Raw genomic sequence first — 22965 nt, 5'->3', positions numbered from 1 at the left:
ACAATGCCTATGTAATGACGGGTGATAACAGCTGTGTAAAAGTAGGATCTTTGACAGTAGCTGACATTCAGCACAAGCGAAGTTTCAGTCTTCCTTCCTTGACTGGCTGAGCCCAACAAGAACACTAGCAAATTTTCTGCACGCTCCTGTAGCAAGACAGGTGATTAAATCCATCTTCTTTTTAGCTTGACTTTGAATAGCTTAACTCATTTCTGAGTAAGGAATTGTAAATTGCAAGCACCTGATATTGTAATTGACTCATTAAAATTGGCACGGTGTTCCCACTTATATTCCATTTAACTCTGTTCTTTATCCTCATTAACTTCAAGCTTTGGGACTTGCTGGTGATGCTTCTGTAAATTAGAATGTAAATCTGCTATGAGGTTGATTAACACATTCCTCTGTGTTATCACATTCTGCACACAAAAGAGCTATTAAATGACTTTATTCTCACAGGTGTCTCAGCAAAAAACTAATTTTACATTGACTGCAGGCTCTTTTGAACACAGAAATGTCACTAACTTGACTCAGAGCTTCTGAATTGTCTGCAGCAGATATATGGGAAGGGTCTTGAATGCATACCTCATTATTCAGTATTCATTGAAGTTGGCTTTGGTTCAGAAATTATTTGCACTTAGCACTAACATAATTATTGGGAGCTGCAGCAGTTGGTTGGTTTGCTGGTTGAGAACTCACCGCTGAAGGACATGCATCATGCACATCTGTCAACTAAGAACATATTGATCTTGGTAGATAATATTTAAGTTTTTTCTTACCAACAGAAATAAAATGAATGACTCTGTTTTATGAATGTACTGTTGCAGTTGCTGCTAGACTTCTAATAATAGTCCCTAAGAGTTTGCTAAAGTGAATTATGCAGAGTTATATCTTGAGGGAGCCTTTGCTCTCCTATCTTGCCTTGTTTTTTTATTTTTTTGTATTGAGTACAATTGATCTTTTAACTTTATCCCTTGCTATTGCATAATCCTTTTAGTTATGGAGATGAAGAAAGGCTTTGGCTTTTTGTGTTTTGTGGGTAATTTTCTGGTAATAGTAACCCCCTACTACATGAAAAATTGAAATGAAAAAAACTGCAACTAGTCAATCCCATTAGTCTCTTAGATTATCTATGCAGTCCTTCTTTCTTTCATTCCTGCCATAGATTTGTTTTTAATTTTATAGTCTAGCTATTTTGCAAATCAGAGTGAATGTGCAATGCAAAAACTTCTTATCTGCAGTATAATTTCTAAGCTCCCTAGTGTCACTGCAAACAAATTCATATACCAAGTTCAGACATAAACACTGGGAGACATCCAATCTAAATTAACGTCTACCTTGCACCAAAATTTCAAGGCTGTAATGAAGCAATTCTCCTAATGTACTTTCATCTTGCTAAGGCAAAATCTCTTTGTGAGAGACCGTATTTTTATTTACAATTTGCATGGATTTTATCCCTCTTATTTTCCAGATGATTTTAAAGGGAGGAAAAGAACGTAGCACAGGAGCTACTGGAGTCAACTCGGATTCCTCTCGATCTCATGCTATCATCCAAATCCAAATTAAAGACACAGCCAACAGGACATTTGGAAGGTATGGCTAGAAATGGGATTGCTCAGAACTCATGAGGAGGTTGAGATTAGGGCCATCAGGGAGGCAGACTGAGCGGAGGCATCACGTTTCTGGGCAGCTGTGAATTAAATCAGAAGATAGGACTCAAAGGGAATAAGAAAAGTTTAATAGTCCTTTCTTTGCTCCAAGGAGGAGCGCTTAAGTCACCTCCGTAAGAGGTTTGTCAAACTTGTTTGTAAAAACTTCTAGCAAAGAAGTTTGGCAATCAAATCCTTCATCTTCAATGTTAAAAAAGTTTTTCCTGTTTTCGGTGTTAATCTGCCCAAAGGTAGATGTCTGCAGTGGACACATCCACATGAGTGCTCATCACCTTTGAAGTTCATGGAAATAAACAGGCATTTCTGGGATCTCATTCATCCCATTCTGCATAGTCGCCAAAGACAGGGGCAAATTTATCTGACAAAAAGGACCACTCTCCTGTAGTTGGCTACAAAGAGAGTCCAGGTTGACCAGTCCAGGTGGAGATTACAAATGTTTACCTTTGGTCAGAGGAATCCTAGTACCTCATCTAAACCTGTTTGATAATTTGAATGTGTGACTCTCATGCTATCTGTACCAGACAAAAAGAGCAGCTTACTTACTCTTGTAGCAGCCATTAAGATTGTAATTGTATATCTTCTGAGTCATCTTTTCTCCAGATTAAATAACGCCAAGAAATAGATTTGAGGATTGAGGTCTAGGTATTTACATTACTGCTGAGTGTTAAAAAACACATTGACAAGCCCTTCCAGCAACTACAATGCAGTAGTTTCTTCCCAGGATCTTACTTTAAATACAACTCAGAATGGAAGAGCCACAAACGGTGGAGAGAGGAAAAGGCAGAACAGGCAGTTTAGAAATAGAAGTGTATGTGTTTTTGTAGGTGTGGCATATGCTATTCTTTTTTTTTTTTTTTTTTTTTGCTAAAAATGAAGGGGAACTAGAGTGAGGAAAGGATCCCAAAGATGTCCACAGGAGAAGTCAGAACTTCTCCAGAAAAAAGAAAGGCAAAGATAAAGTTAAATAGTTCCATAGGTGGCACCCAGGGCTAGGGAACATGAGAAGGGCTAATGGAGTTTTGGGTGAAGAAGGGAAAAGGAGCACGGAAAGCTGAATGTATTATTTACTACCCTGGAAATTTCTGTTCATATTGCCCTGAACTCCCATTTGACGGGGCAGTTTTCTGTTTTACTTGAAAAAAAAAATTAAGAAATTCAGTTTCCTTAACTGTGTTCTTAGGAAGCTGCAAGCACAGTGATTATCCAGGGAGGTGAACATGTTACACTTTAAACAGCTTATTTGTTAAAATGTGGAGTAAACTCACCACATGCAATTGCACTTTCTGTTACAATAATACTAGTGACAGAATGCTCTGACACTGTTCTGCTGTTACACATATTTTCAGACTTCAGCTATTTCCAGCGGGTATTTCTCTTTATTCAGAGGTAGTTATTTCTAATTGTTCTTCTGATATCCTGTGTTGCTTTCCTCTGGTTTAAAAAGGAAAAAAAAAAGGAAAAAGAAGTTGAAAAAACAACACTGTAAGATAAACACAACTTTGTTTTTTTTCCTAGGATATCATTCATTGACTTGGCTGGCAGTGAAAGGGCAGCTGATGCCAGAGACTCAGATCGACAAACAAAAATGGAAGGAGCAGAAATCAACCAAAGTCTATTAGCAGTAAGCTACTAATTTCTGGGGGAGGTTTTGTAGTTAATTATTACCATGGGCTTTTGGATAGAAGTGAACCATGGAATAATGTGCGTATGGATTCCTTGGAGGGAAAAAAATATCCAGAATACCAAGTTTTTCTAGTTTAATTTATCTCATGCCTGAAAGACAATTTAATAGGGGAAAGAGTTTGTGATGAAAATAAAGTCTTCTTAATTAGTCTTTACAGCCAGCAAAGTAAACACAGCATGGAAAATGTTAGTTGTACTATACTAATTGTATCATATTTTATATAGAAATGTTATCCAGTTTTACTTCCAGAGAATATTAGCTTGAGTTTGCCAAATATGTTTCATAAAAGCACATCTGTTCTTGCTGCTTGTTTTCACCACTTGAACTTAGACTCCTCTATCAAATCACGTGTAAAGGACTTAAATTCTCAAGAGTGGAGGAACTAGCATTTCATGCATGGGGAAAAAGGAACAGGAAGCAAGGCATTTGTAATGGAAACCATCTTCTCTTAGAAATGTACACAGTTATGCAAAAAGAGATGAGCAGCAGAAAATTGTCATCTAAGATAAAACAGGAGTGCCTCTAAGTAGATATGATGCAGAAGGTTTTGTACTTCCTCTAATTAAAAGGAACAAAGCTCATTGATGACTGAGGGTTTTGCTAAGTGAGATGAAGATGATAAGCAATCAGTGAGCATGAGTCAAAAGCGCAGAAGTTACTGCACGTAACCATACCTTGTAGTCATTCTTAGCATGCAGCAAATAGGTGACTTGCTCTGTTTTCAGAATGGAGAGAGTTGTTGTTTGGTTTTTTTTTGCACAGAAGCTTTACTGCTGTAGAATATTGCATTTAAACTGGGAGATAGCATGTCAAGTAAATGTGTTTGCAACTTCACACTTTCTTACTTGCTGGTGAATAACTGAGTCTCGCAGGGGGTCAGCATCTGAGCAGAATTAATTCCTGAGGACTGGGGCTTAACATAGGTTCATTAAACTGTTTGAAAAGGAACTTTAAATCAGAGTGTGTGCATTTTTGCTATTTTGTGAAGCTGAGTAAATAGGCCAGCTAGGTGCCTAGAGGTAGTGATTTAATTAACTATAAAAGGCTTCATTGGGTAAGTGACATGATAGGCAGCCTGCAAAGCAAAGCTCTGTCCTTCATGATCCTAACACTCACTTCTAGACTTAAAATACATGAAGTTCGCTACTGGTTTGAATATTTGTTTCCAAGTAGACGATATTCAGATACTGCAATTATGAGAAGCAGTATAAAATATAATAGTTTGATCTTGTACTTGTTGGAGGTGTAATTTTTAATATAATGCAGTAAAAGTAAGAGATACTTTTCATTTCAAGGGGGTGTTATTCCTTTAAATGTAGAAAGAGTTCTCCATGCTAGTATCACCACGACAATACAGTCATCTGCTCGTTTTTCCTTTGATATCTGCTCTTATAAACGACTTGTCTTGTGGCTATACAAGTCCATATCTGCCAGCATTAGGGCACCTCCAGGCTTGATACAGCATGTGATGCTACTGGGCTTATTCCAGTGGACAAAAAAAATACAAACACCTGTTTGAAAATGACACATTTTTCCACTGCTGATAACAAATCAAGAGATGTTTCTTTGAAACTATGAGCCACCTCTATTGATGATTAGTAATATGTAGAACATTTGCTGTGTTTTGTGAAAGGCTTGGGTGTAGCTAGCTGCACATTTTCTGCTGTTTTTAATGGAAGTTCTGTACCCTTGGAAGGAAGTAGCTCCACTCCTTGGGTAGTCCATTGCTTCATTTCTCAGTGTTTTGTGTATAGTTCTTATTAGTCTGCCAAAGGCCACAGTGAAATGTTTACTTAGACAGACTGCATCTGTACTGCCTTCTGAGCATGGGCGTGAACACAGCAGCCTCCACAGTTAATTTTTTGTTGCTCTACTTTTTCTTTATGCTCTCCATTCTAATTGCGTTTGGGGCTTTGCACTGGAGTGAAGAAGAAGGAGGTCAGCTTTCTTCTAACACAGCCCAGTGTACCCACACTTCCAGTGTGCTTAAAGGGGCTATCTATATTGCAGATTAGAATCAGTATGGGGAAGAATATGCCCTTGTTTAGCTTACAGTGGCTCTGCTAAAATTTGAAAGTATTAAATGCTGCCAGAGCGACACAAGAGATTTGCGCTACTATTATCTGAGCAGCAGTATTTTGTTTAATTTTCAGTAGGAGAAGAGCTTATTTTAGAATAAAAAGGTTAATAAGAGGTGGAGCATGAAAAGCTCTGTTCTGAGAATGTTACAAGTACATGAATCCAATGTACACCTGGCGCACAAGCTGCAGCAGTCTGGCGTACACTCAATCTGACTGCAAACTAGTTAGCTATGGTGCAGCAGCAGGTCCATAGTAGTGTGGAGCTGTGTGTTGAACATGCATGAATATACCAAGCTTTTGGGGCTTCATTTATTTAGCCTACAGAGCTGGCAGGCTGGGCTAGGTAGGCTCTGTGCCTCAGCTTTGCTTCCTGAGTGCAGCTGAACAGCTGCTGATAGCCGAACTAGTTGAAGCTGGCCATTCATTGCTGTGGCAGCAACAGTCATATGAGGGACATGGTAGGAGTTGAAGGTGCATGAGGGAAATAGTCAATTCATAGTTTAGGTTTGATGTAATTTAGTTCCTTGCTAGAGTGTCACTGAAATTGTTCTTTCCCCTCTTTTTTTTGTGTGTGTGTTTTTTTTTTTTAATCTTGACAGCTAAAGGAATGTATTCGAGCCTTGGATCAGGAGCATGCACATACACCTTTCCGACAAAGCAAATTAACTCAGGTAAAAGATGCACTAAGGTAACAATAGTAGTTACTTCACTAGTGAGGACAAAATGAAAATTAAGAAAAAAACAACCATAATTCAGTAACTGCTATTAAACCCTTGAAGAAAAGAGAAATGCATAACTCTTTCAAAAACTAATTTTAAAGATAATCACAGGTCTGAGGCCAACTGCCAGCTCCCCCAGTCAATCTTGGGGACTGGCATGGTAGCTTAAAACAAACAAACAAGAAAACACAGAAACATAGCTTCCCCAAAAGTGGCTTAACTCCCAAATTCTGGGATTGAATCTCCATTGTTGTGTGTGTATTTTTATATAAAGAATCATAGAATCATAGAATGGCCTGGGTTGAAAAGGACCTCAAAGATCATCGAGTTTCAGCCCCCCTGTTGTGTGCAGAGTTGCCAACCACTAGACCAGGCTGCCCAGAGCCACATCCAGCCTGGCCTTGAATGCCTCCAGGGATGGGGCATCCACAACCTCCCTGGGCAACCTGTGCCAGTGCGTCACCACCCTCTGAGTGAAAAACTTCCTCCTAATATCCAACCTAAACCGCCCCTGTCTTAATTTAAAACCATTCCCCCTTTGTCCTATCGCAATCCACCTATGTAAACAGTGCTCCATGGAGTAGTCATAATCAGATACTCACATTGTGAATATCTCTGAAACAGGCTCTTTCAGAGTTCCATCCATCTCCACCCACTCTGTAAACAATCTTACATCTTCTGTGCAATAACAGTCATGGGAATTCTGATCATCATTTCTTCACTGCAGTTGTAACATATGTTTTGAGGAATGAAGCATATGGGCAGCCTTGTGGCACATGGTGCAAGGGCTTGTTCAGAGCACTAATTAACACTCATATTCATTTTAAATTGTAAACAAAGAATGTCAAGACGAATTCAGACAAGAGAACTACATTAAAAAAAAAGTTACTATGCATCACCTGTCATTAAACTGCCTCTGTACACATTGTTAATGTACAGGAAATGCAAGATAACTTAATCTAACTTTTCATAAGTTTCATGCTAAAGTCTATCACTTTACCGCCTATTTTGTGTAAAATAAGAACAAGCATATATTTAAAAATAAATATATGGATTGCTAAGGATCTTAAACTTAGTTTCTCCCTCTAATCCTAGGTCCTAAAGGATTCTTTCATTGGCAATTCCAAGACCTGTATGATAGCCAATGTATCACCTAGCCACATAGCTACAGAGCATACCCTGAACACTTTACGATATGCTGACAGGTAGGTGATGAAGTTCAGTCTTACCAAGGTGAAAATCACACTGAAAAAGGTGTAATTTTTGTGGTTGCATTGGAAATGCTGACTTAAGCAGGAAATACAATTTTCACAATGCAAATAAAATCCTTACCAGTTCCACTCTTACATAGGATCTTGAAATCTTCTCAGGGCAGCCTGTGCCAGTGCCCCACTACCATCTGAGTAAAGAATGTCCATCTAACCTAAACCTCCTCTCTTTTAGTTTAAAGCCATTCCTCCTTGTCTTATCACTGTCAAATTGTGTAAAAGGTTGGTCTCCATTCCATTCATAAGCTCCATTTAAGTATTGGAAGGCTGAAATGAGGTGTCACAGGAGCCTTCTGTTCTCCAAGCTAAACAAGCTTCATGATGTCTTCATCGCAGAGGTGCTCCAGCCCTCTGTTCATCTTCATGGCACTCCTGTGGTCTCACTCCAACAGCTCTGCATCCCTCCTGTGCTGGGGGCCCCAGATATATACAGTACTGCAGATGGGGCCTCATGAGGGCAGAGCAGAGGAGGACAGTCCCCTCCCTCTCCCTGCTGCTGCCCTTCTTTTAATGCAGCCCAGGATATTGCTGGCTCATGTCCAGTTTGCCGTCCGTCGGGACCCCCAGGTCCTTCTCCACAGGGCTGCTCTCTATTGATTCTTCTCCCAGTCTGTACAAATACCTGGGATTGCTGTGACCCAAGTCCAACTCTTATGCACTGTTCAAGGAGGCACTTCAAAATACTGATGCAGGCCAATCCAGAAGTTCAGGAATTTTGGTGGAGGTGTTTTGATGCCTGTCTCAATCACTGATAATTGGAAATCATAACAGTGTTTAGCTTTAATATGTGAAAGCATATTTTTTTCTGATGTCACTTTTACTTATCTAAAACTATGACAGCTTCTAAAGCAAAGCTCATTTTCAGGGTCAAAGAATTGAAGAAAGGGATTAAATGTTCTACACCTGTCACAAACAGACGTCGGACAGCTGGAAACGTGTCTCCAAAACGCGTTCAAAACTCTCCCTCTTTGCCACCTGGAGAAAAAAGTTCTCCAAAGAAGGTGAAGCTAGGTCTCCACCATCCTTCAGGTGCTACAAAAACAAAGACATGCCCTCCAGCACTCCAGCCACTTGGTGGCCCTTCTACCTCTACCCCCAAGGGAGTCAACAAAGGACACGCCTACAAAGGAAATTCCAGCTCGCTGTGGTTCCATCACACTAGTCCAATTAAGGGAGTCCTACGGACAGGACATCACCTGAAGAAGAAAACTGATGATCTGTCCTCTTGCTCTGAAAAGAACCACATTGCAAAGGATTTTATCATCCAGAATGCTGCCACAGCAGAAACAAAAGAAAGTGTCCAAAGAGACAAGTATATGCAAGACAGAGCACCTGCCCAGTGCCTAAAAATCCAGACCATGCAACCTGTGCAGAAACAGCTTGTTTCTAGAGATGATTTTTCCTTTGGAGATGGGAATCTGCCTTCTGACAGCAGGCAAGAATGGGGAAACACCTTTGCTAAACAGTGTGTTGAAGCCTGGACAAATCTGTCTCCGTTTCAGAAAGAAAGGGAGGAGCATTTGCGCCTCTATCACCAGCAATTTCAGCAGCCTCCTATTCTACAGCAAAAACAGAGCTACCAACCTCTTGAGAGGTTTTTGACACAGTACAAGCCCCAGGAGATTCAAGTGAAGCAGGAGCTAAGTCCTACTGCCACCGAAGCACAGAGCAAAGAGGGGATGCAGCTGGAAGATCTTGATGACAGTGATTTCAGTGAAGATTCTTTCTCACCTGTCTGCAGTCAAAAGAGTGTAAAAAGAAGAAACAGCAATAAATGCAGTCAGCATTCTTTTTTCCTACATCAAAGGGAACAAGGAACTGAGGAAGAGCAAAAAGGCCAAAAGCGACAGGACTTATTTTTTAAATATGCAATGCCCTCACGAGAGCATGAAATAGATGACAGCTGGGATTGTAGTGAGGGAAGACCAGAGATCGAGGAATCCATTAAAATTACAGGTTGCAGCAAAACTCCATCAGACTGGGGCTATGACTTAGATATTGAGTCATCTTCAAGCAATACTGCAGAAAAACCTTACTGCTTACAAGACGATCCTGCTTGTAACTGGAAAAACAGCAAAGACTTCCTACCTGATCATAAACTGTACAAATCCAAACACAGATGTCTGGCTTACCCCACTGAAGGCACCTTGACTCCAGAAAAGGGTCTTTCAAACCCCTACGTTTCTCCTACATTGAAATCAGTACCTCCAGAATGCAAACAGATTCTCCTCCAGCAGGAGAAAGAGGAAACCACTTTGGATGGACAGGCTGTCGTCACAGGAGACATTAAATGGAAAACTCGAAAAAATGATGTCAACCATTGCAGATCTACCAGTTGTTCCTCAGAATTCAGTTCTGAGCTAATGGCCCCTCTCACTCTGTCTCTTCTTGACTATGAGGAAGGAACTGATACAGAGAATGTTTCTTCTAAACGAGTAAAGCCTCCTCATGTGAAACAGATGTTGGGCAGGAACATGCACAGCTCCCAGATAAGGTTTGAGGAGGAGACCTGGCAATGCACCAGGAGCAGAGCTCTAACAGACAGCATGCTGGAGCTGAGGGAGCAAGCGCGTCGTGGTGCGAGACACTGTGTCCTGCAGCATTCCCCACAAACAGGGGACAAGTGGCTCTCACCCACCTACTGCGGTGTGAAACCGTGCTGCTGCCTTCAGGGCTCAGGTTCATCAAATCAAGGAGTTCTTCACAGTTTTGTTGTTGAAAATGACCTGACAGAAACATCCACAGCTGAATCCACAGAAGCCAGTGAAGAGAGAGAGGGTGCTTTGTTTCTCCATAGCAAAAAGTGCGAAGAATACTCAGATGGCAGACACTGTGATGCTGATGTTAATGACAACGTTGGTAGTTCAGGAAAATCTGACTTAAATCAAGGACCGAATATTAAGTCTCAGAAAATAAACACCGAGCTAAGTGAAAAGAGCTATTTTTCAGGTGCATCATGCTTTCTTACTGTGGGAAACACAGATTATCCAGTCCAGTCCCCCCCTCAGGAAAGCAGCCTCCTGCAGCCCACATCAGGACTGAGAAACGAGGACTTCCCTTGTTCGAAAGACTCAGCCAAGTCATCATTTGGCAGCATGGGCTCTCCAAGTGCTGCATCTGAGGTGGGAAAACGGCAGAAGGAGGCCCTAGAAAAGGCACAGTAAGTGTTGCTTATCATTCACATTCGCTATGAAGCTTATAAATTCTAGACATGGGGTACATTTACCTTTTTTTTAATATAATGTTCTCTTTAAAAACTGATAGAGAAATCAATCTCTGAAATAATTATTTAACAAGATTACTGATAATTTATGCTCAGTATCTTATGTAAAGATATATGATTGCCTGTTATTTAGTGATATTTTAAAATCTCACAGGAAGCCAATTATTTTATTATAGTTTTGTAGGATAATGTTAGAGGAACTAATATTATAATATAAGCTGAAATTCTCAGTAATGGATTGGCTTCCTGTAAGTTGTAGAGTACCTAAAATACATCAAAATCTCCCATCAAAAAGCAGGTGATAGCTGCATCCCTGTGGAAAGGAAAACAGTAAGAACAGCTAGCCAGTCACCAAAGCTTTAGATGCAGAACTGCCACTGTCAGCATTCTGAGAGGAGGGAACAGCAGCACTACCTTCCCACTGTGCCTGTTTTTCACCAAAGTGACTTAATGCCTCGTGGTCTTACCAGACTTTTTTTTCTTTTGCTCCAGCATTTCTGCATGGTAAAAAGTAGTATGTGCTGTCTCTGCTAACAGCAGTCTGCAGTCACTCCTCCCAGAGCCACCCTTGGTCATCAAGGTCTTCTTTACCAAAAACCAGTCTAGTCCACTTCAGGGAGCACTGGTGTGCACTTCCTGAATGCCAGGGACCACAGGACAGTAAGGCTTCCTATGGGGCATCCCTTCTTCTTAAAAGTTTATTGGTGCTTGATAGCAGTTAAAGGTAGTGCAGCAGGCTGTGTAACCAAAGATGTATTTTCTGTTAATCAGACAGGCTATGATTCGGGCCCATCGGCAGCAGCTGGATGAAATGGCATCCTTGTGCTTCAAGGAAGAACACTTGATAAATCAGATGTCAGGAACGGTAAGTGTTTTAGGTGAGGATTTCACTGCCTGTTGAACATGCATAATTGATTTGGAAGATCGTTAACCTGAATTAGTGGAGTGACATACCTTGTGAGTTCCTCCTCTCATTCTCTGGTGCCTCCCTGAGTCCTAACAGAGCCTGCTCCTTTTTAGTACCCGTCATGGCTTTGCCAGTTCCCACACTGCCTGGTCGCTGTGGGAGAAGGAAGCTAATGGCCCAGCTCTGGACTGTTTTTTTTCTGATAAGACGACTTTATCTTATTTTGTGCACTGGACTATGCCAAACAGGGCAGCTTTCCAGGCAAAGATTTTCCTCCTTACAGGCTGAACCAAGTAAATCAATGCTGCAGAAAACAGTGCACCCATAAAACATGAGATGAGATGTCACAATTGGTGACACGGTGCCTCTTCCTTCTGAGAACCCCTCGCTTATCACACTGCAGATATGCCACCCCCAGACCCACTCACTCTGAGTGCTAACTAACCAGTTAAGTCGAGTCAATAACTACTGTGACTTAGGCCTTCACTGGCTTCTGTCACTCAAGTGTTCCTTGGCTAATCTGTGTTTTGGATCATCACACTAGTAAAGGCTAAACTTCAGGACCGGCATCTGCATGACCACACTGCTATCCACGCAATTCCCATTCTCAGTTTCTCCAGCCTCCAAACAGATGCGTGTCACAGTGGTACGTGGCAAGTCTCTTCTCTCACCTGGATAATTAACATTTCTCAGTGAGAACTTCCTGCCCTTCCCAGTCCTTTGTCTCATCAATAAAGCCAAGTTCCATGACTGCATTACATTACCAAAACCACTTTAACTGCTTTCACAGTTGAGATTTGTAGCGTGGCTGCAGGGACTTTTGCCTCAGGGAATTTGGAATGGAGCCATCACGTGGTTTATGTGCTGTGATTTCCAGCTCCATGTGATGTATTCCCAAATAACACATGAACGTTCACAAAGCAGCACAAGAGTGATAAACTGCATGAGTTTTGTGGCAGAAAATGCAATGGTACAAAGCAACTTTTTCTCATTCTTACAGCCATATTTTGAGATTTTTCTTGGTAATTGTTGGGCCAGTTGACCCCAGCCAGCTGGAGAGTAGCCAACTCCGCACCTTGCCATTTCTTTGCCCCTTGTAGCAAGCAACCATATTCTAGCTAGCAGAATTATGACAATCTTGCCAGGCCTCCCAGCAGTGGATGAATAACTTAACGCTCCTGGGCATATTTCATAGCATGACCTTTCTTTGAGCAATGAAATAAACTTGGACTCCCACACCAGTTTACATCCTTCCATTTACAGATGGTTGCACCTTCTCCAGCCATGAAACTTACGGCCACAGGAGAGATTCCTGCCAAGACCAGCCATGAACTGAACCACACAGTGTTTAAAGTGCTTATGAAACATAAGCCAGGACAGCTGGGCTAGTCTTCATTACAGTGTCAATGTCCCTGCAGGACAGAGGACAAGATAGTGCACAAGACACAGAGTGCACAAAATAGCTGGGGTTCTGCTAAATAAGGCTGCAAATGATTAATTTTCATGTGGCAGTAGCTGTAGTCCCTAGCCCTGAGGATCCTGTCACTTCCCAACTTCTTAGATACTGAACAGTGAACGAAGGCACCAAATTCTGCTCTGAGTGCTTCCTTATTAACACAAGTTCTACTTAAAAACAACTGCATCCATTTCAGTTTTAATCAGTTTCATATCACATTTTATCCAACTGTGTGGTAGGTTGCTATGGAAGGTGAACAAAAAAAAGGGGGTAAATTAACTTCAGTATTTAGAGGCATTGAGTTTTGCTGTTTGTGAGAGGACATCAAGAATGAAACACTGATTAAATGTACTGCACTGCAGAATGGAAAACATTCTTTATACCGCCGCAATACCTAAAATATGCTGATTTTCTCCAACCTGTTGCTACTCTTGTTCTCTAATTTTCTTTTTGCCATCTTTCCCAGGATTTTCAGAATTTCATCATTAAGCTAGATGAAATCTTGGTACTGAAGTCGAAGTGTATCCAAACCATGAGAGCCCAGCTTCAGCTCTATTTATCTGACTCTCCTAGTCCTGACACATCCCTGCAAACGTCTCCACCAGTTTAGACCTTCCTTTCTTACCTCTGCACAAGAACAGCACAAGAACAATTTTGGAACCAGCCAGCTCACCACACTTGGTGCTGCAGGGTGTGGGTGGGTAGGGGATAGCTTTTGGTTTGATGTTTGTGATTAGTGTGTATTTTAGATAAAGTTGGAGAGAATTCTTAGTAAATGACAGATGACTACTTGGCACCACAAGATTTCTGTTTCCTTAATACCAGTAAGCCATGTCCTTAAGAATAACCTTCAGCAGCCTTTAAATGTCTCACCGAGCAGCAGGCAGTCCTGTCCACAGTATTCATAGCTTCCCTTGTGTTAGAGGCACTTCTGTGCTGCCAAGAAAATTAGAGAGTAAGGAAAAAAAACACAACATTTTGAAGCCAGATACAGGTACGAATAGAAATGTTCAAAAGCTATCTGGAAAAGTGTTTGCAAACAGAAGTGAGGAAACAGAGAGGAGACACTGTTTAAGTACACTGAAGTAACAAGTCCAAAATCAAATGAAAATCAAGGCAGGACAAGATGTACTGGTGCTTTCAGAAGGATGACTATTTGAGCATTTGTTCTTCGCTTGGGACTAATGCTACAGAACTTCTAGGAGAAGTCACTTAAGTCACAAGTAACAAGTGGTTGAGTAGAAATCCTATGTACATGGGACTTTGTCGTGTAGGTTCATCTAGCATGTTACTAAGCACTTGGATTGCACACTGGTGCTCACAGTAAGAATCCAAAAGCTTCCTTTCTGCAAGGTGTCCGATCTCTGCACTACAGCTCAGCCAGAGTGTGCACGGTTGATTTTTCACATCAGAAGAGAGTCCAGTTATAGGCGGTGGGATTTAAGAGGCTAACAGTGCTATTGTTACGTGAAGCTGATGTTTGAGTCAAGAACTACCGAGCAAACAGTTGGAGCCCTGCAAGATCCCTGCTGCTGTGTGTGTGCATCCTGGCTGAACCACACAAGCCCTTCTGATGAAGCCACAAGTGACCTTGACGCACACTCAGTTTAAACAACACTGTGCAAGTGCTCCCACTCCAAAATTTGGGCTGCCCCAGCATACTTGGCCATCTCAGTGTTTCCCCAGTAACGTCTGTAGTAGCTCAAAGTATGCTCAGCAGCATAAATGCCAATGGTAAGGGAACACTGCTGTCTGACCAGCTGTGGTACCACCTGCTTCTGCAGTTACCCAGAGGAGCCTGGGATTTGCAGAGCAGCAGCTGCAGCGGTAGCAGTTACACAGTTACCTGGATTGCATATTTGGTGCAAGCATTCCCAAGAACATCACAGCATAGCACTGGGGAACAGAAATGCAAAGGACGGAATGACAACTGTAATCGAGGAAGAAAGTCCTACATGAGTGCCCAGATCGTCAGGGATCAGAGTAAATGCGTGGATTAGTCTCCATCTTGCAGCTGAGAACGGATTCCCCTGTGGAGCAGAGGATGGAGCCCCTGCAGGGCCTGAGGTGATGGCCTTCAAGATAGTTCCAGGATCCAGGTCTTAGGCCACCAGCACGGCACACCTGAAATGGGGTCTCCCAGTCCCATTTTAAGAAGCCTTCCTTCCTCAGAGAAATGAGGCATTCAGGAGCAAGATTCTTCAGTCTCAGTGTCTCATATCCTCCTGGAGACAGGGTTGGCTTTCCCATACACAAGGTGAGGAGAACACATGGCAGCTAGGCAGTCCTTGCACCTTCTGAAAGTAAAAATAGATGCAAGCAACTGCAAAAGTTCCCCCAGCCCTTTCTCAGCAAACACAAAATGAGGTAATCACAGAGCTGCCTTACTTTTGCAAAAAATTTTGAAGCTGAGGAAAATGTGGGAATGCAGGATGTGTCACAGGTCACAAGAAAATGAGAGGTCCTGCCAGCAACGCAGTGCTAGCAGGGTGGAAAGAGAGGGAAAGCTTTCCCTCAGTGTACTTTGACGCTTGGGACATGAGGATCAATTGAGTGTACTTTAACCCAGCAGAGAACTGCTTTTTAAAGAGCAACTCAGGAAAATCATGTTCAGTCTCTTAGCCAAGCTGGACGTTTATAGCACGGCACATAAGCAAAAGCCGTTCACACAACGCAATAGTGCCACGTCCTAACCTCCGTATTTTCAGTGGTGGTTGTAACAAGACAGATGAGTGCAAAAAATTTCCACAAGAGGAGGAAAGTTGGAGTTTGCTCCATTACCAAAATGGAGCCGCCTGTGTGGCTGTCTACCCTGAAAAACAAGCAAGTATGGCAAATCCGAGCACCAGTACAAGACCTCAGAGCAGGAACTACTTGATCCCTGTAGAAACAGCCAGGAAAGCTAAAAAAATATGTAGCAATTAAAAAAGCCTTTTTAAAACTGAAGCCATCTAGCTAACCCATGAGATTCATAATCATATCGAACAAGGTGCAATCTATTCACAGTTTATATTCTCTGCTGGACATGAGACTCTACTAAAATTAAAAATGCAACCCTGACTGCAAAAATTCACTTCTCTTCACAATAGCAGGGCTGCTGACATGCCTGAAGTGCTGCATGCCCGGGAGACACCAGAACTGGGCTCACGGTTTGCAACAGAAACTACCAAAGCTGTTAAAGAAAGTGGCAGTGTTTCTCTCTCTGCCCATAGGGCTGTTACCCGGATGCTGCTTTAACTGGTGTGAGTGTGCAACCGGTGTCAGTGTCACCCCCGCTCCCGCTGTTTGATAGTGCACTGACACCTGATACGAATGGTTTTCATTTCAGCTTGAAGAACGTGTGTGATTTCTGTTCTTGTTACAGCAGGTTTTTTGTTGTTGTTGTTGTTGTTTTTTAAGATGTTGAAAGCCTGGCCCCGTACAATCAAATAAATACCAAGTAAAGTGGAATCACTTTTGTATGCAAGTGCAAGAAAAACTATTAACACTCATGGCAGATGCTCGATATTTTATTTGAATAATTTACATCATTTAAAATAAAATTCAGTTTACTACAGAACTCTGGTAAAATTTCTAAAGTAGACATGATCCAAATAACTGTAAAAATGTTTGATTGTAAAAGATCATCTCAGCAGAGGCGAGCTGCCTGCCCAGCTGGCAGAGGGCAAGGGGAGCTGCCCAGCCAGGTGCCACACAGAAAACCCACATCAGAACCAGGAACCAGCTCGCCTGCTACAGCACAAGGGCAACTCGCCGGCGTGGGGTCAGCTCCAGCAGCGCCTGCCAGGCAGCACAGGGGCCCTGGCTCCAAGCACAGTCTGCACTTTGGACTTTACCTCCATGCTTCTCATCATGACACACAGATCTCAGTATTCAGCAGCAGCTAGCACAGAAGGCAGAACAACTTTCTGACAAAGTTACAACATTGGATGCCATTTACCAGGCACATACATCAATCTGCTGATCTGAGAGCCCCAGCCTCACAACCCTACACTTCCAGACTGAGCTTTGTCCATAGCAGTACCAGAGTAACTAACGATGCACGGTGCCCAAACCATCCAAATCTTATCACATTATGCCACTTCTTCAGAAGCACCTTTCCCCTACCACGCTTGGTTAATCCCCACCACTCTGTGGCTTAATTCCCTGTCAACTTCAGCCACCCCATGATGCAAAATCAAGAAAACTTACTGCAGATGCAAGAGCAACGCTGCAGGGAAAACACCCATAGGTATGTCTCTTGGATAACAAGAGGCTGGGCTTTATAAGTATTATTTCCCATCTTTCACTACTACAGATTGGTATCTCCATTCTCACTTTTAGAACAACTTCTGTGAGCAAAGTGGTTATTACAGAGTGGTTCCGGTGTCTGTGCAAAAACTTAACACACATTAACCAGAGAGATGACTTCATTCAGAGGTTTGATCTAAATAGTTTGCTTCTTCACGGGCAACAGTTCTTGCCTGTTCAGGACTGTCTACTGCCAGACAGGAACCTTTTTGGAATTAAATGTGAGAAGATGAACAAGCAACACAACCAAGTGCTCACAGCAGTAACAGTAAAGCACGTTTTTTGTTGCTTACCAGCTTTTCAGACTTATCAGAAACCCTATTTCCATGTTTCAAACTGTCATATTTTGCATCAGGGAAGCGGAGCTGGGCACCTTCTTTACCTGAACCCACAGGGGCAGCCCGAACTAGACATTAATTGCTGGCCCTTCAAGCTGGAATGCCCTTCTTAAACAAGTTTTGACCTCAGTCCCATCGCTGGAAGCTGGTGAGGCTCAGTGCTACAGGATACAGTGCATTGGAAACCTGCCCTGGTCCTGCTCATCATCTATCCCCAGATCTCCTAGATGCTTCCTTGCCAGCTACATTTCAACGTCATTCTGTTTTAAATAAAGGTAATTAATATTGTGCACCTCATGGAATTCCAGGTGCTAACACTGACCTCAGATGAGATGTTTTGGATGTATATTAATAAAATAATGGAAACCAATGCCATCCCCTTCAGAGTCCTGATAAACTAAAAAACTTCCTACTGAAAAATGTGAATTGAGGTAAGGAGCTGGGCTGTCTTCCCCTCCTAAAGTCCAATACTCCCAGCCCCATGTTCTAACATGAGTTTTGATCCCCAAGCTTGTTTGTTTTTTTTTTTAATTTTTTTAATTTTTTTTAATTTTTTTTTTTTTTTTTTTGTAATAAAACAAAAATAAGCCACAGAAAAAAGAAGCACCTTCCACCTCTGCATCCACCTGCCTGGAGACCTCTGGTAGCTCTGCCCAAAGCAGACCACATCCATGCATGCCTAGAGGAGAAAGCAGGACCTGGGCTTGTAGGATCCAGCAAGTTCTTCATCAGCTGAAGTCAAAGAGCATGAGAGATGGGAACCACAACACTGGGAGTTACATTTGAGGGCTTTATTAGTTATTCTTCTGCAGAATCAAAATGTTCAGCAAATTAAAGATTCCTCAGGATCGCTGATATTTTATGTATTTAGAACTTGAACAATGTATAGCATAATACTTGGTACTATCAGTGTGTAGAAAATGGCAGATCTCGAGGAACTGCAGAATATGGTGCAAAGTTCTTGTGTTTCTGAACTACAAGTGTTGTTGAGCTTCATTGGGCATAATAAAAGCAGACGGAAACGACTTCCTGGTGAGAGCGCTGCACTTGCTGAAGAGCGGCTGCAGCCCAGTAGTTCAGATAAAAATCCAGGAACTAGTGGTATTCCCTAGGAGATGGTGCTGGGTCCAGTCTTGCTCAACATCTTCATCAATGACCTGCGTGAAGGGAGAGTCCACCCTCAGCAAGTTTGCTGATGATACAAGGCTGGGAGGGAGCGGCTGACACACCAGAAGGCTGTGCTGCCATTCAGCAAGACCTGGACAGACTGAGTTGGGCGGAGAGGAACCTGATGAGACACAACAAGATCAAGAATAGAATCCTACACCTAGTGAGGAATAACCACACACATCAGCACAGGTTAGAGGCTGGCCTGCTGGAGAGGAGCTCTGCACAGAAGGACCTGGGGGTCCTGGCGGACAACAGGTTGGCCATGAGCCCTTGTGGCCAAGAAGGCCAATGGTGTCCTGGGGTGCATTAAAAAGAGTGTGGCCAGCAGGTCGAGGGAGGTGATCCTCCTCCTCTCTGCCCTGGCGAGGCCACGTCTGGAGTGCTGTGCCCAGTTCTGGGCTGCCCAGTTCAAGCAAGGCAGGGAACTACTGCAGAGAGTCCAGCGGAGGGCCACAGAGATGGCTGTGAGCCTGGAGCATCTCCTGCATGAGGAACGGATGGGAGACCTGGGGCTGTTCAGCCTGGAGAAGTCTGAGGGGGAATCTCATCAATGCTTATAAATATCTGTGCGCAGGAATCAAGTGGATGGGGCTGGACTCTTTTTCATGGTGCCCAGTGACAGGAAAAGGGGCAATGGGCCCAAATGGAAACACAGGAAGTTCCACAAAAACATGCAAAAGAACTTATTTACTGTGAGAATGACAGAGCACTGGAACAGGCTGCCCAAAAGAGGCTGTGGTATGTCCTTCTCTGGAGATATTCAAGACCTGCCTCGACACTTTCCAATTGCAATCTACTGTAAGGAACCTGCTTTAGAAGGGAGCAGGACTAGATGATCCCCAGAGGTCCCTACCAATCATTATGATTCTCTGAACTCTGAAGGTGTAGGTACCCAAAGACAATCAAAGGACTCTTGGATTTATCAGCTATAAAACGTGCTGGTTTTCATCTGGATAGCAGTTCCTCTCCTACGGAGCCTGACTGGGCTATTGCTAGGATTCACCTGCTCCCTTCTACTTCAGCCACACCTCAGTTTCCTTCCTTGCCTGTCATCTTCATGTTCCTGCAAGACACTAAGGCTCACTTCAAGATGCAGCAGCCATCCCCTTCCATCCCACTCGTCCATCCTGACATTCAGCTGCAAAGCCTGCCTTTTTACAATGCACTTCATGTACTCATCAAGCCTACAAGTTTAGTACAGAGCAGTATTCAGAGGTTCCATGATAAGATTTTAATCTTTGCTTTAACCTCAGCAGGTCAGAGAAATCTGTTATTTCCAGGGACTGCTTGCCAGAGGACAAAAGAGATTACCAAGTCCAAGTTCAGCTAAGATTATGCCAGACAGTGACAAACTGTCCTCAAGAAGATAATTACCCTAATAGTTTGTGCATTAATGTAAATAGGAAGCTGTTCCAATTGCTGGATACACTCCACCACCAGCAAATGGAATTAAACAGAAGGAACCCGGGTGCCCCTTGAATATAACATCTCTAGTTAGGTTGTCATCAGCAGTGCCAAAACAGATTTCTATTTCCTAGGCTTCTGAAACTGGAAAGAATTACTCCATGTCTGTGTATCTCATTTGTCAGCTCACTTCAGCTGTGCTTTTGCAGAGGTTAAAAACAAATGGTATCCAAAACCCTGATCATTCTAGAGCACTAATTAAACTAAGTACAGATCCTGATAGTGAAATTGCCACAACCAGTCTGCAGTTATCTCTGATGTGCCCTTTGGGAAAAATGAGACTGACAATCCTATGCTGGGCTGTTACTCATACACACCTGCAATGTTTTGATGCTATTCTTCATCTTCAAATGAATGATTCTATAAGAAGCCTACCTGGATCTGTTCCGTCTGCAACAAAAAGGCATCTTATGAGAGCCTAATACTAGATGGGCTCTTCATGGAAGTCCTTGATGAATGTTCAGGTGCGGATGAGATTCCAAGAAGATGGTTCCTTGTACCCCAGAAGGCCTAAAAAAGATGCCGTGATAATCTGAAGTCCATAGGGCACCAATACAGAAAGATCCAGTGTTGTTAGGAAACCATGTTCCATGATGGGGGGAATGAGGAAAACAAGAAGAAAGTTGGTATCACTGACTTGACAACTAAAAACTCTTTTGATGAAGTAGAAGGTCCTCCTGCCAAAACAAAGTACATATTCTTGTTGGAAACACAAGGAAGCCCAACCAAGAGGGTTCTCATGTATCAGCCATTGTCTGTCAGAGCTGATGCTGCTGCTGTTCCTCCGTTAACACTGTCCCATGCTATTCCATCATCCTCCAATATCCAGCATTTCCTCAGATGTGACAGGTTTGGATTTCTTTTCACTAATCCCAGTTGATTCACAGAATTGTCCTCCTGTGTTTTTAGATGATCTCCCATCAACTTTAACAAGCAACATGCTAGGCAGCATCACCACATCAACCACTCACCACAAGAGCAGTACGCACAATGGCTCCTCCAGCAGCTCCTACAGAAGTAACAAGACAGGAGTTACAACCAGCAGCAGAGGCAGTGCTCCTGATATCATCTGACTGGTCTGAAACAAGAGGCAGCATTAGAACTCCAGGAAAAAATTGCAGAGCTGATACTTGTATCTCTGGAACTTCAGCTTCTTGCAAGTTACTCTGATATTCATTGAAAGGATTTGCCTTCTGGAAAATTGAGTAAATTCGCCAGGAACAGAAGCAATAGAATTTTTTCTTGCTTATTAAATAGCTATTATAGGAGAAGCCCTTTCAAGACACGCTTTCTGTGCTTCCACATTTTTCTGAGGAAACTGACGTTTTGATGTTGGATGGATTCCACAAGTGTTTGTTTAAGAGTGTGACAGAGCACTGGGATATGCTGCACAGAGAGGTGGTGGAGTCTCCTGCTCTGGAGATTTCAAAACCCACCCAGACACTCTCCTAGGCAACCTACTGCAGGGAACCTGCTTTAGGAAGCAGTTGGACTCTATCTCCAGAGGTCCCTTCCAACTCCTATGATTCTATGATTACCTGATTTCTAGCACTAGGTGTTATTATGTAATTCTATAGCAGTGTGAAAAATGGAACTAATGCAGTGAGTATGTTTATTTTAAAGAAAGTGCTTGAAAGAAACCTCCTGCATCACACTGAGTATTATTTAAAACAAAAGATAACTGATTTCCTAGCGGAGCATTTTCTTAAATATCCTACAAGCCTGGGGGATTAAGAATACTGAGCCCCAGCTCTCTGCCTTCGGGTTCAAGAACCACCACAAATTGCAGGTCCGGGTAGTATTTCAAGAGAACTTACAACCACTCAGCATAGGACACTTATGTCTGGCAGAAGTGTTGGATCCATGGGTTAAAGAAGAAACAAGAGGAACAGCTTCTCTCTTTATGCATGGCGACAATTTCCAAACCAGTGTTTCACTAAGTTACAGGCTAACTTTCAACCAAAAAATAAAACTCCATTGCACTAAAGGTCAAATTTAACCAGATAATCTGGACTGTGACAGTCAAGTAATCAGTACAAGCAGACACCAAGAAAGCAGCTTCAAAGAACCAAAGCATTATGTTTCAGAACAAATTTAGTAATCCCCTGTCCAACTCCAGTGCAACAGTGAGGAGGACCACTCCTGTCTCTGACTATATACAATTCCAGTAGCGGCTGGGCAGTCTAAACTCTCCGTGGCCAAGCTGGAAAAAGGAAACTTAGGAAAGGACACTTCAAAATTTAATTTAAGAAAGAAAGTTGGCTCCCAGTGAAAAGAGAAATGCTGGAGTGACGCACGCAGGCAGGCTTGCTCAGTCACTTTCCCATGTATGCAAAAAACTGTACTCCTTGCTGAGAGCAAGTCACACTGAATGTGAAGGTGGTGGGGCTGTTCCATTGCACGCCAAGAACTCAGGAATGTGTCTTCAGCTGGCTCCTGCACGGGCCATTAGATCTTCCAAAGCATTTTGTTGGTCATTGTTATGTAATAATAAGACCTCCTTAATGTCCTTTAGTTCAAAGCCCATTTCTTTAAATTGACTCATTAGCTGGAGAAGTTCCATGATCTGAAAGAGACAGACAATTATTTGCAAGAAAAACAGAGGATCAGTGCTCAGTCTTACTCAGACCCGGAATTTAGCACAAAGACACTCTACAGCAACTGGACACTCCATAGGGTCAATTCCCACTCTTTAAGT

At 42.6% G+C, this 22965-nt stretch overlaps 2 protein-coding genes and 1 pseudogene across 7 annotated transcripts in view; 2 read left to right on the top strand and 1 right to left on the bottom strand.

Annotated features, from left to right (window-relative positions):
- KIF24 (kinesin family member 24) overlaps positions 1 to 16561 on the top strand; it is a 32656-nt gene extending 16095 nt beyond the window's left edge. For all 3 annotated transcript variants that reach the window (XM_021379422.1, XM_021379424.1, XM_021379425.1), the window contains exons 8-14: positions 1469 to 1590; positions 3183 to 3288; positions 6032 to 6103; positions 7247 to 7356; positions 8285 to 10579; positions 11414 to 11507; positions 13472 to 16561. In XM_021379422.1, the coding sequence (XP_021235097.1) occupies positions 1469 to 1590; positions 3183 to 3288; positions 6032 to 6103; positions 7247 to 7356; positions 8285 to 10579; positions 11414 to 11507; positions 13472 to 13615 (2943 nt within the window). In that variant the 3' untranslated portion in view covers positions 13616 to 16561. The remainder of the gene's footprint in view (positions 1 to 1468; positions 1591 to 3182; positions 3289 to 6031; positions 6104 to 7246; positions 7357 to 8284; positions 10580 to 11413; positions 11508 to 13471) is intronic.
- Positions 16501 to 22965, bottom strand: part of UBAP1 (ubiquitin associated protein 1) — a 35571-nt gene continuing 29106 nt past the window's right edge. For 3 of the 4 annotated variants that reach the window (XM_021379444.1, XM_021379443.1, XM_021379445.1), the window contains exon 8: positions 16501 to 22833. In XM_021379444.1, coding sequence (XP_021235119.1) covers positions 22693 to 22833 — 141 coding nt within the window. In that variant the 3' untranslated portion in view covers positions 16501 to 22692. The remainder of the gene's footprint in view (positions 22834 to 22965) is intronic. The other variant, XR_002433108.1, reaches the window with a different exon arrangement.
- LOC110389299 lies at positions 18554 to 21340 on the top strand (annotated as a pseudogene).

Source organism: Numida meleagris, chromosome Z (assembly GCF_002078875.1).
Source record: "Numida meleagris isolate 19003 breed g44 Domestic line chromosome Z, NumMel1.0, whole genome shotgun sequence".
NCBI lineage: Eukaryota > Metazoa > Chordata > Aves > Galliformes > Numididae > Numida > Numida meleagris.
Note: the sequence above shows the minus strand (reverse complement) of the source record. Positions and strands in the feature narration are given on the sequence as shown.